The sequence below is a fragment of the Manis pentadactyla genome, chromosome 6 (assembly GCF_030020395.1).
Source record: "Manis pentadactyla isolate mManPen7 chromosome 6, mManPen7.hap1, whole genome shotgun sequence".
Lineage (NCBI taxonomy): Eukaryota > Metazoa > Chordata > Mammalia > Pholidota > Manidae > Manis > Manis pentadactyla.
The window spans coordinates 64,214,426-64,228,819 of NC_080024.1; the positions used below are offsets into that span (position 1 = coordinate 64,214,426).

The 14,394-nt window shown below is 35.8% G+C and overlaps 1 protein-coding gene across 3 annotated transcripts in view; it reads right to left on the bottom strand.

Moving 5' to 3' along the window:
- HAT1 (histone acetyltransferase 1) overlaps positions 1-14,394 on the bottom strand; it is a 69,949-nt gene that overhangs the window by 48,257 nt on the left and 7,298 nt on the right. For all 3 annotated transcript variants that reach the window (XM_036879132.2, XM_036879133.2, XM_036879134.2), the window contains exons 3-4: positions 7,883-7,958; positions 4,443-4,563 (exon numbers count right to left, since the gene is read on the bottom strand). In XM_036879132.2, the coding sequence (XP_036735027.1) occupies positions 4,443-4,563; positions 7,883-7,958 (197 nt within the window). The remainder of the gene's footprint in view (positions 1-4,442; positions 4,564-7,882; positions 7,959-14,394) is intronic.

Consider the following 14,394-nt stretch of genomic DNA (forward strand, 5'->3'; position numbering starts at 1 on the left):
TTTCTTCCTTGGCCAGTCTTGTAAGGTTGTATTTTTCTAGGAAGTTGTTCATTTCTTCTAGGTTTTCCAGCTTGTTAACATATAATTTTTTGTAGTATTCTCTAATAATTCTTTGTAATTCTGTGGGGTCCATCATGATTTTTCCTTTCTCATTTCTGATTCTGTTGATGTGTGTAGATTCTCTTTTTTTTTTTTATAAGTCAGGCTAGGGGCTTATCTATTTTGTTTATTTTCTCAAATAACCAGTTCTTGGTTTCACTGATTTTTTCCATTGTTTTATTCTTCTCAATTTTATTTATTTCTTCTCTGATCTTTATTATGTCCCTCCTTCTGCTGAATTTAGGCCTCATTTGTTCTTCTTTTTCCAATTTCGATAATTGTGTCTTTAGACTATTCATTTGGGATTGTTCTTCCTTCTTTAAATATGCCTGGATTGCTATATACTTTCCTCTTAAAACTGCTTTCGCTGCGTCCCACAGAAATTGGGGCTTTGTGTTGTTGTCATTTGTTTCCATGTATTGCTTGGTCTCTATTTTGATTTCGTTGTTGATCCATTGATTATTTAGGTGCATGTTGTTAAGCCTCCATGTGTTTGTGAGCCTTTTTGCTTTCTTTGTACCATTTATTTCTAGTTTTATACCTTTGTGGTTTGAGAAGCTGGGTGGTAGAATTTCAATCTTTTTGCATTTACTGAGGCTCTTTTTGTAGCCTAGTATGTGGTCTATTCTGGAGAATGTTCCATGTGCACTTGAGAACAATGTGTATCCTGTTGCTAATAGACTATAGATGTCTATTAGGTCCACCTGTTCTAGTGTGTTGTTCAGTGGCTCTGTGTCCTTACTTATTTTCTGTCTTGTGGAGTGAATGGTGTGTTGAAGTCTCCTAAAATAAATGCATCGCATTCTATTTCCTCCTTTAATTCTGTTAGTATTTGTTTCACATATGTTGGTGCTCCTGTATTGGGTACATATATATATTTATAATGGTTATATCCTCTTGTTGGATTGACTCCTTTATCATTATGTAGTGTCCTTCTTTATCATTTGTTACTTTCTTTGTTTTGAAGTCTATTTTGTCTGATACTAGTACTGCAACACCTGTTTTTTTCTCCTTGTTGTCTGCATAAAGTATCTTTTTCCATCCCTTGACTTTTAGTCTGTGCATGTCTTTGGGTTTAAGGTGAGTCTCTTGTAGGCAGCGTATAGATGGGTCTTGCTTGACTATCCTTTCTATTACTCTGTGTCTTTTGATTGGTGCATTCAGCCCATTTACATTTAGGGTGATTATTGAAAGATATGTACTTATTGCCATTGCACGCTTTAGGTTCGTGGTTACCAAAGGTTCAAGGTTAGCTTCTTTAGTATCTTACTGTCTAACTTAACTCACTTATTGAGCTATTATAAATAGAGTCCGATGATTCTTTATTTCTCTCCCTTCTTATTCCTCCTCCTCCATTCTTTGTGTGTTAGGTGTTTTTTTTGTGTGTGTGTGCTCTTTTGTGTTTCCTTTGACTGCTTTTGTGGGTAGTTGATTTTATTTTTTGCCTTTAGTTAGTATTTGATTGTTCTGCTTTCTTTGCTGTGATTTTATTTTCTCTGGTGACATCTGTTTAGACTTAGGAGTGCTCCCATCTAGAGTAGTTCCTCTAAAATACCCTGTAGAGGTGGTTTGTGGGAGGCAAATTCCCTCAACTTTTGCTTGTCTGGGAATTGTTTGATCCCTCCTTTATATTTAAATGATAATCATGCTGGATACAGTATCCTTGGTTCAAGGCCCTTCTGTTTCATTGCATTGAATATATCATGCCATTCTCTTCTGGCCTGTAAGGTTTCTGTTGAGAAGTCTGATGATAGCCTGATGGGTTTTCCTTTGTAGGTGACCTTTTTTCTCTCTCTGGCTGCCTTTAAAACTCTGTTCTTGTCTTTGCTCTTTGCCATTTTAATTATTATGTGTCTTGGTGTTGTCCTCCTTGGGTCCCTTCTGTTGGGAGTTCTGTGGACTTCTGTGGTCTGAGCGACTATTTCTCCCCCAGTTTGGGGAAGTTTTCGGCAACTATCTCCTCAAAGACACTTTCTATCCCTTTTTCTCTGTCTTCTTCTTCTGGTACCCTTATAATGTTTATATTGTTCTGTTTGGACTGTTCACACAGTGCTCTTAATATTCTTTCATTCCTGGAGATCCTTTTATCTCTCTCTGTATCAGCTTCTCTGCATTTCTGTTCTCTGGTTTCTATTCCATCAATGGCCTCTTGCATCTTGTCCATTCTGCTTTTAAGTCCTTCCAGAGATTTTTTTATTTCTGTATTCTCCTTATTTAGGTCTTGCATATTTCTCTGCAAGTCCATCAGCATGGTTATGACCTTTATTTTGAATTCTTTTTTAGGAAGATTGGTTAGGTCTACCTTCCCAGGTTCCCTCTCAGGAGAGTATGTCTGTGTGATTCTGGTCTGAATCAAATTCTTCTGCCTTTTCATGGTGATGGGCAGATGGCACATGTGTCAGCTGGGAGAACAAAATTCCTTCCTGCTTGCTCCTCGCGTTCCTCTCCTGGGAGAACGGCAACCCCTAGCGGCTTGTGCTAGGCAGTTGTGCGCAGATGGGGTCTCTGATTCCTGCCCGGACCGCTGTGGAGTAAGCTCTGTGCGGTTGCTGTAGGCATGGCCACTTTCAGGCTGCTCCTCTGCTATGGTGGGGCCGCGCCGGAGGGGGAACAGGCGGGAGGCTGTTTATCGCCGTGAGGGGCCTCCAAGCTGCACTGCCGCCCAGGGGGTTATGGCGCCTGGAGTTCCCCAGGATTCCCAGCTGCTGGACTGAGTGTGCTGGGAAGCTTCCATCCAGCTGTGAGGCCCCTGTCCCTTTAAGACTTTCAAAAAGCACTCGCTTTTCTTTTGTTCCAGGGGTGCCGGCTGTGGGGACCCACTCTCAGGTTTTACTGTTCCGTTTCCCTAATATCCAGCACACCACGCACTGTGTGTCTGTGCTCCCAGTGTAAATGGCTAGGGCTGGGTATTTAGCAGTCCTGGGCTCCCACTCCCTACCTGCTCTGACTCCTCTCCTCCTGGCGGGGAGCTGGGGTAGGGGTGTTGTTTGGGTCCTGCCGGGCTACGGCTTGTATCTTACCCCCTTTGTGAGGTACTGGTTTCTCGCAGATGTAGATGTAGCCTGGCTGTTCTCCTTTATCTTCTGGCCTCTCTTTTAGCAATAGTTGTATTTTCAAAAATATATATGTTTTTGGGAGGAGATTTCCACTGTCCTACTCACACCGCCATCTTGGCTCCTCTCCTCTGATTTCGGTTTTTAGAGGTATTTAGCCCAGGTATTTTCCTCTCCCTGGACTTACAATAAGAAAGATCTTTCCTCCACTTTCCAATAACATGTTCCTCATTTCCTTTTGATCCCTCACTAGAGGGTACCTTTAACATTCCTATTTCTACCAACATTCTATTTATAACAATATATGTATTTTCTAAAATATAGATATTCTCTTCCATGCTCCTAACTTTGTTCTGAGCCCTCATCAGTTCCTTAAACATCCATATTTTTGCTGAGTCTGTTAAATGCAATCTATGCTCTATCACATGCCTCAGAATTCTTCTACTCTGTACCCATTACCCATTTCCAAAGACATTATTCTTAGTTTTATTTATTTGATACAGTAGCACCCCACTTCCTGATACACAAATTCATATTAGTTTTTTGTAGCTGTTTTAATACAGTACCACAAACTTGGAGGCTTATGACAAAAGAAACTTATTTTCTCCCTCTAGAGGCAAAGCCTAAAATCAGTACCACTGAGCTGAAATCAAGGTGTCAGCAGGACCATGATACCTCCAGAGGTGCTAGAGGAGAATCTGTTCTTGCTGCTTCAATTTCTGGTGGCTACCAGCATACCTTGGCTTTTGGCCACATCACTCTGCCTCTGTGGTCATACTGTCTTTTGGAGGGCCAAAATTCAGCCTGCTACAAATGCATACTCTTCAGTACCTATCTTTGTCTTTTCCCTCTTTTGGTCCATCTGTTACAAATAGTTTTATAATGCAATCAGCTTAATTATCCATGTTCATAAAGAAATACATTAGCAAAGTCTGTGAGATTAGAACTGCAGCAATTTTCTACATGAAGCAGAAAGTATAGCTATTTTCTTCCATCTTATTTAACTTCTTGGAAAGATGTAACTTTCATGTCCACAGTAAAACAAAAATAAAATACAGCTCTGATCATAAAAGTGAAGGTTTTTATGGAGAAGGTCCACCCAGGACACAGATAGTGATCATGATCATAAGCTTAGCTGAAATGACATGCAGGCAATCATCTCCATAATTAAAGACTGAATATGTGGTTTTAAAGCTACTATATAACAGATTCCTCCCTCAAACCTTTACATTTTAAAACTGTTTTATACTCAATTGGAAAACAGTTAAAAAAGAATTTATTTGTTCTTACCTCTACACAGTCAAAGTTCTCATCAACTTTAGATGCATATTCAACACGGAACATTGTTGATAGGCTCCCAGCAATATAGTATAACAGGATCTTCAGACCCTTATAACCAAAAGCAGTTTCACTGAAAGGGAAAGAAAAACAGCAGTAATCTAAGACCCCAGAAAGAGTCTTTATAAAATCATTACAAAGTATTAATTCTTTATATAAACAAGTTTAACTTCATGGGTAGTTTCAAGATTTTAAACTAATTTTAAAAAGGGGGAACAAACAAATGGCTGTAATGAAATCATGCCTCACCTTTTCACATTTTTAAAATAAAGGAATGCCAGCATCTACCTCAGAGATATTGTTTGGGTTATATGAGCAAGTTAACACATGTAAAGCTGCTTGTAACACTGACTGGAATGTTGTTTAGTACTCAGTAAATGCTAAACACTTCTACTACTGCTACTGGGGCTGCTGTTACTAGTACAGAGAAGACATTTCAAATCAGAGAGGAGTAGCATTAAACTCGTACCTGTCTAGGCAAGCAGTCAAGGCTCAGTCCCTCTAACTTACCACTTGACTCCCTCCCCAACATCCAGAGCTACTGAAAGTGGTGAAAGCACCTGTCTAATTATACCCATCTATGAAGTCAGAAAGCAGATCTGGAGCTGCTGCTATTTTTCCAATGCTCCTCCCTGCTGTCCATCTACACCTTGCTATTTCCTTCTCCAGCTTAAAAGGAGTCTTCTAAAAAGTGAATTCTACAATATCCAGACTAAGTAAAGCTACAGAGACAGAAAGTAGATTAGTGATTGCCTAGGGCTAGGAAGGGTCGGGGGAAAGGGTGTGACTGCTAATTGGTTATGGGTATTTTGGTGGAAGTGATGAAAATGTCCTAAAATTATTGTGGTAATAACTGCACAACTCTGAATATACTAAAAACCATCAAATTGTACATGTATGTAGATAAGTTGTATGGTGAACATGTAGATAAGTTGTATGGTGAACTATATCTCAATAAAGCTTTTTTAAAGAAAAGTGAATTCTGAGAAAGAGAGTGCTTGGAAGCTAGTGTCATTTCCATATTTCTGTCTAGGCTACAAAAATGAAATACAAGCAGTGTCTATTCCAGGACTCTGAAAGTTATATGCAGTAGAAAAGAGTGGCAATGATCCTAGGATCAAGACCTATGTCATGCTTAGGTCTTTAGACACAAGAGTTTTCCCGAGTATGTGACTGTCACCTGTCCACCTTAGAAGACAGGTATGCGAGCATACCACTTTTAATGATATGCGAAACATGAGTGAGTGTGCAAAATGCCATTAAGCAGCAGTACCTTAAAACTAGATTCTACCCACTAAGATATTACCACAGGGAGAGATTTTAAATAGAAGAAGAAAATAAAAGAAATAGCTCCTTAAAGATAGGAATGCAAAGAGAAAAGATTCTTATTTTTTAATAAAACTTGTTTACAGTATAAAAGGATCAAATTTTGACATGAAGCAACATATAATAAAATATAATCACTAATATTTAAAAAAGACATAAAAAAATGCCTACTCTGATACATTAATGAGAAATTCTGAGGAAATTTCTGTGAGGAGTCATTTGTTAATTTAAGAACACATTAAATATGTCAACAATGTTGAAATAATGCACAGGGAAAATAGCCATGAAGGGAAATATTTTAAATGTTAACTATGCCTAAATAGCATTCCCTACCAGGGTTCCTTGAAAATGGCCAACTCCAGAACTACTAAAGAAAGTACAAGATAAATGTGGAACATCTTACTGTATCAGAAAGTAAAGTGTCCCCAAAATCATGATGGTATATCAAAAGGACTCAACAGCCAGTTTGAAAGGGTAGCCACTTGCTGAATCTGGGATAATTTAAGCATCAAAATTAATAATAGTAACAGATTATAACCCATTGAATTAAAAAATAAATTCTTGAGTCTTTTCTGATATAAATGAAGAAAAACATAAGGGGAAGAAGAGAAGCTCTTCCTTGTAGTAGAATGCCAACTAATAAATATAGAAGGCATGACAGAGTTAGAAAATCACCATTTTACTAACATATAGTAAAACGCTGATTTAGACAAAAATCTTTAATGGATTGGCAACCATCAGGTGAAAGTTTGATGAGAAACCAGATTATTTTCAGTCTCAGAGTGTCTCCCCACAGATTACATATAAATAACAAAGGGAAAAACATTAACCTTATAATGAAGAAATCTGTCAGATACCTCTAAACTAAGTGAACCAACAGTGGGACAAACTGACATCATGAACTTTTTGATATGACACACATGAGAAGGACACATACAACTTCTATCGTTGCACTACAAAAACATGTGTTATCTGAACTTAATCATGAAGAAACAAACTAATCCAAAATGAAGGTTTATAAAACTAGGATATCTATACCAAAATTTCAATGTCATGAAAAACAAGACAGGATGAGGAACTGCTTCAGATTAAAAGATGCTAAACAGATATGACAACTAAATGTAATATGATTCTTCACTGGATCCAGGATAGGAAAAAAAACTGTTATAAAAGAATCACTGGGAATCAACAAGCATAATTTGAAATGTGAACTGTGTATTAGAAAACAGTACTGTATCAATGTTAAATTTTCTAAGTTTTGAAAATTCTACTTATGGCTATTTTCCTAAGAAATACATACTGAAGAATTTAGGAGTAAGGTATCAAGATACATCTCAAACCAACAACAACATATCAATTTACTTACATAAGAAAAGAAGAAGATTAAAGCCAAAATGGCTAGATGTTAACAACTGGTGAATCTAGATAAAGGATATACAGAAAACTACTCTTGCAACTTCAGGCAAATTAAGTTTTTTTCAAATCCAGAAGTTAAAAAAAATGTTAACTGAGTGTTCTAATAATGTAATAAAGGTATAGGAAATTAAAGAGTTGCACTGACAATTTCACGGCATATATTGAAAGCTGATTTAAAAAATAAAATTCTCTTAACTGCTTACTTGTCACAGAATAACAACTTGAGCTTTCTAGCTTTAGGGGAGTACATCCTGTACTAGAAGCAGAATAGCAAAGAAATAGGAAAAAAAAGTAGTAGTTATGAAAATGAGCTACACAGTCAAACACTGAATTTGAAATCTGGCTCTTCATATGTCCTTAGGCAACTATCCAGTTCCACCAATGTATGTACAACATAACACATGGTAATTACCATCACTACAAATGTTGTAAGAATTAAATGAGATAATGCATCTATAGAATTAAATGATAGGCATTATATTGTAAATTGGTGTCTCAGTGTCAAAAATGCCATTCTAATAAATATCTTAAAATAAATTGTATGAAAAATAACAGTAAAGAAAATAAAGTCTGACTTTTAAATCTTAAAAAAAAAGGAATAGATTTTTTTTGCCATTCTAATTTGGCAAATACCTTACTAAGTTACTTACTCATCCCCAAAGAGTTGATGGGTATATTCAGGAAAAAAAGTTCTAATGTCATTCTCAAGATCTTCAGGAAAACGAACTGTTTAAAAGAAAAAATATATAGAGATATTAAATACATTAAATTAAAGATATTAAAGGTGACAGGTATTTTCATTTCAAGAATTTCACTACAACTAGGATACAGCCAACATTTTTCTTACTTAAAATGTCATTTTTCCATTATATGATTTACATGAGATGCTGAGACATATAAACAATGAAAATTAGAGTATCATTTTGAGTGCTTCAGTGTCAAATCCCTACTGACTGTAAGAATTAGAAAACAGGCATCCAATTTAGTTTTCATTTTCTGTATGTTTATACACAATGAAGAGTAAAAGAAAACAAAACCAAAAAGACACTTCTGAGGTAAGAAAAGCTACAGCATCAAGGAAACAAAAACGGAATGCTGTAGGAAACATTCTGACAAGAATAATCTGAGTTTGATGAAGTCCATATCATGACATCACTCTTTATGACTGAAAGATTATATTTATATTATTTCTATGTTTTTTTAATGCTATTAAGTTAGGCTGCAATGACTCCTATATATACACCTTGCTGTATATTTACAAGTATATAGAGGATAAATTCCTTGTAGTAAAAGTATTCCTGAGTAAAAATATTTTTTAAAATGCTGCTTAAGTTCCCTCTAGAAGTATTGTTAACAGTTTACACACCCACCAGCATCTTCTTAGACTCCTTTGTGAATACTCTGTGCCTTCAACTTTAATTTCTACCAATCTAAGATGGAAATGGTACCCTGTAGTTATTTTTACTTGTATTTATTTTGAGTCATGATATTACTGGACATTTTCCCAATACAATTTTTCTTATGTAGAAAAACTTTACCCAAGAAAGAAACCCTTAAGCAACTTGTGATTCCCACTCTTCCAACACCAAACACAATGGTGTCTTTTTTACTTACATATATGTATAACAATAACAATATTATACACAGCAGTAATAGTGTAACTTCATTTGGGTTCCCGGACATGATTCCAATGTGTTTGACTATGTGGGAGGGGGTATTCCCCCCACATACACCACCAAGTAGTTCTCGAACACTAGCAGGGTGTCTGAGAACTCAACTCAATTCCAATGCTATCTGCCCAAGAGACAGCATGAGACTTCCCCGGTTGGGAGCTCTGTCCTTCAAGACTGCCCTCCACCGGCCACTCCAGATGCTGGTCACAAGCCCCAGGCAGTTATCTGTGCTTTTGACCTACAGGCTACAAACTGGAGGTTCCAGTGACCTCCCCCTTAGGTTTGATTAATTTGCTAGAGCTGCTCACAGAACACAGGAAAACACTTACATTTACTAGTTTAAAAGGATACAACAGCCAGATGAAAAGAGACACAGAGCAAGGTCCCAAATAAAGTAGCTTCTATCCTCATGGAGCTAGGGGCCTGGTTTGGTGGTGCGTGGCGGCGTTCTGGTTCCCCAAGGACAGAAGCTCTCTCTGACCAAGAAGCAGGATCCAGCCAAGCAGAGCAGGCAGAATAGAGCAGAGAGAGAGAGAGAGAGAGGGAGCAGAAGCTCTTCTCCAGGGTTTTTGTGAGGGTTTCACTGCATAGTCATGATTGACTAAATTATTGGCCACTGGCTGACTCAACGTCCAGCCCCCCCCACCTTGGGTTGGGGGGTCCAAAAGTCCCTTATCAACAAAGACAAAGCACCTGTTTCACCTTTAAGGCTCTGCATTGTTTTCAGGAACTGTGGATGAAGACCAATATACTTGGGAAATACGTATTTGGTCATATGAATGACCAAATACATATTTCTTATAACTCATTATATTACACAACTGAAGAATGAAAAGATAACATGTAGATGAAAAATTTCTAACACTCTTCTCACAGAGCAGATCATTCACAAGGTGCCAAAGTATCATCTAGCAGATTACTGATTTACAGAAGGAAAGACATAATTTCACTGCAAAGATCTGGCAGTCACCACCTTTCCAAGTGATCAACTTAGCATCACTCATTGTTGGGATAGACCATCATTATATGTCTCCAGTTTTAATACAGTTTAACTTATACAGCATGACCTATGAAGTTTTCTTACCAGAAAATGTTAATCCAAACTCGAATCCAGGTTTATCTCTTTCACTTTGTAAGAAATACAGAGGGTAAAGGAAAAGTTAAATACTACCAAAAGGAAACAGACAAACACAAAATGTAAATTTGTCTAATAATTCTACACAATGACTTTACTCTTCCAAATAAATTAAAGGCATGGGGAGAAGATTTTCATGTAGTGGGGAGGGACTGTTCTAGATTAAAAAGAGAAAAGAAACACTAAAATCAAACACAATGCATGATCCTTGATTGGATTCTGATTTAAATAATTTTTTGAAAAACCTATTGAACGCTTTCAAGGACAACCAGAGGAACCAGAAAATTACATGACATCAAAGAATTACCCTTAATTTTCTTAGGTATGATAATGGTATTGCAATTACATATGTGAATATTTACATAGTAGGACATGTGCTATTGAGGGAATTGACATGATGTTCAGCTTTGAAATAATTCAGCAAAAAAGCACATATTACAGCAAGCATGGCAAAATGTTCATTGTTAAGTCTAGTTGTCAGACATAGGTGAATAGTGTTCTATATATTCTCTCAACTTTTCTATGTTTATAAATTTCATAATGAAAATTGAAAGAAAAAAAGCCTTGGGTAACTACTACAGCAAAATGTTACAATCTGAAAAAGCTGAGTGAAGGAATCACTGAAACTCATTAGTTTGCTCTGTATTTTTTTGTTCTTATAATATTTCACAAAAAAAGCAGTCCTCTAGGTCTAAGCCTCTTAACCTAAAAATTCCCTACTGCATATCTAATGTTTAAAAATGTTTGGGAGACTCCTAGAAATTAAAAATTAATTTCACACTACTGTTTCTAATATATAGCACTTTGACTGAGATGGGTAAAGACACATATGGAAAAAAAGTAATGAGTAAGAAAAATGTCATAAGCCTAGTCATGATAACCATTTCTGTAATTTGGACTGGCCTTTTTCAAATGCCCTATCATCTAAATTGTTTACTATTTTAGCATGAAATTTAGTCCACAAAAAATCGGAACAAAAAGAAAATTAAAGCAGAGTGATAAATCTTTTAGTTAAAATGAAAACTGAAATAGCTTAAGGCAAATATATAATTAATTATTTATGGTTTGACTTTGATTAGATTTTAAATTTAAGAATCGAAGAAAAAGTCTTTCAAACTAATGCTAAGTACTTTATAGAGGATTCTTTAAATACACAATAAATGAAGTTTTTATATTAGTCATTATATAACATGAAAACTGTTCACTGTACAACCTTCAATGACAGTAGACAGATTTCTAAAAAGTTGCCCCAAAGCTCCTGGGATTACACACTGAGAAGGTACCAGGGACATTACAAGGGCTGTCGTTAAGAGAGACTAGAAAGAAAGTTCTCTCTTTGGAAGAGGGCTCTTAAAGTAAATACTCCTAGGTCTAAATAAAAGGAATCAACAACTGGTGCTAGGGACACAAAGAACAGAGGTTAATCTTTTTAACAGGTACGAGACAAACACGAGTTTTCTATTCTCATTTAAAAACTTATACAAGTATGGTAATTACTATGAAAGAAATTAAGCCAGATCTCTAAATTTACCTGTTCTGGACATTTCACATAAATGGAATCATACAGTATGTGGCCTTTGTGTCTGGCTTCTTCCACTTAATATGTTCTCAAGGTTCATCCCTGTTGTAGCATGTATCCGTAGTTCACTCCTTTCTGGGGCTGAGTAATATTCTGCTGTATGGATATACAATAATTGCTTACCCATTCATTAGTTAATGGGTATTTGGGATATTTTCACTTTGGGGCTATTATGAATAATACTGTTATGAACATTTGTGTACAAGTTTTTGTGTGAACACTGTTGTGTGCCAACACTGGATATACTCTTAAAGGAGCAGTCACACACAAAACAATAATGTTATTAGCAATATTACTAGTTGTCACTTGAACATTTACTGTGTACAAGGCAATTTGCTAAGGATTTTATAAACATTATTTTAGTTAATCACATAAGAGCTATACAGGGTGGGTACCACTATTCCCTCTATTTTATAGATGAATGATGCCAAAAAGCCCAGTTTACAAAGTTGCTAAGTAGTGTGGGTTTAAGGCTAAATCAATCTGACATATTTACATGTACAAAACGTGAACTCTCTTCTGGATATCACAAATATTGATCTTTTCATTTAAAAAATGTATATGTCATAGTCTACAGGCACACACCTGATCATCTACATTTGCTCTCTTACAACACTAAACTCTGTTTTCTACCTTTATCTCCTATCTACCTACCACTTCAGCATTTTATTAAAAATAATAATAATAGAGAAATGTGGTATCCACATATAAATCAAGTTTAAAAATCAAATGAATATTCATATTTGAACTGACTGTGTATAGTTCATAATGCATTAACAAAACCGAAAGCTTCTGTGATGACTGCCCTTGCACTGTTCACCATGTAACTTATTCACTATGTAAGAATTTGTACTCCATGTAAGAACTTGTTTGTTATGCATCAGAAGATTGGAGACTGACGAAAATTAGGCTTGGGGTGGATTAATGATTGTGCATTGAGTATTGACCCCCCTATACAGAAATTTATTGTGGTTAACAACTATTTGATCAATAAATATGAGAGATGCCCTCACAATATATATATGTGTATGTGTGTATATATATATATATATATATATATATATATATATAAACACACTTCCAATTGTAAAATAAATAAGTAACCGGGATGTAATGTATAGCATAAGGAATATAGTCAAAATATTGTAACAACTTGGTATGGTGATACCTGGTACCTAGAAATATCATGTATATAAATGTTGAGTCGCTGTGTTGTACACCTGAAACTAATGTAATGCAATGCTGTTGTCAACTACCCTTCAATAAAAAAAAAAAAAAAAAAAAAAAATGTATATGTCAGTAAAGCAAGAGTTAGCAAGCAAGTAACCCAAATGCCAAGCAGCAGAATGATTAAATGAATTATATAAACATGAAATGGTTTATATAATCATTAAACACAATGTTACTGAGAAATACCTGGTGACAGAAAAATGACCATAATGCACATTTAAGTGAACAGAACATGACACTGTGACCTCAGTTTCATGAGAGATAATATGACTATGTAATTTTTAAAGTTAGAAGGAAATACCCCAATTTTTAATATAGAAGTACTGTAGTTATAATATACATAATGGAATTATGGGTAATCTTTATTTCTTATATTCTTCTGCACTTCCCAAAATTTCTGCAAAATATGTATTATTCCAACAGAGAAACATACACTATAAAAACTAGAGTCATTTAAAATGAAATTGAAAAAAAATTTTCTTTCCAGGAAACCTGTCACTCACCTTTTTGGAGAAAAATGGAAGATGAGGGCCTGGAATACTACTAAATGGCACCTTATTGCCAACAAAGAGCATACTACCTGCAATGAATCTTGTTTTTGAATATATGTCCTATTGTTTCCACTCCTATCTATAGTTTCTGTATTTTCTAGTTCTCAGAATCACTTCTATAATTTTTGGAGGGAGAAGATACATAACACATTCCACAACTGTCTTATTGGCCAAAAATAAAATTAAGAAATCACCAAGACATATTAATTTAATCAAGTTTTAGTTTGCCTAATGAATACTTCAGTATTTTACATATGGACAACCCGCTCACAATGCAAATATAAATGAGTTTCAGCTCATAGGCAGCTCCAGGAATGCTGGCACATATTCCTCATAGAATCTAATTGTATTCTGGATTATATTTAAATTTATTCATAATCCTGTGTTAAGTAATTGAAATCTTAGTGTTTTGTCCAATACATATTTTTCTGATCATGCTAAATTGAAAAATAAGTTTAATTATATTATTTTAAGATGCAGGGGTGAAAACAGGGCCCAGTATGCTCCTGGCAACATTCCCATCAGAACTACCAGCCTACAACGTTGTAATATTCCACAGAGACCATCATAATTAATTCCACCGAGACCATCATAATTAATTCCACCCTATTCTTCATTCCAGTAAACTTGAGTCAAGTTCCTAGGTTATCTTTTATCACCTGGATTCTCATCCCCATACAATAGCATAAAACTACTAATCCAATGCCACTTTCCACCCCTCCCAACTCCCTTTAACCACTGTGAAATTTACAGGTCAATTATGACCAAAATTCTCCATATTCCCAAACTCTGCCTTGAATGTTCTCCTACCCCTTCTTGCTCTAATAATCCACAAACATGGCTCTTCCCTGAGGACACTGCTTCCCTCACAGCCTTCTCAAGCAGTGGCTACTTTCTCCTTCATACACTCAAACTGCTGGGACAAAAGTTCTCGCTCCTCATTGCCTGTTTCAGACTAATGCCTCTACCTCCATACCCTAAGAAAAACCAGTTT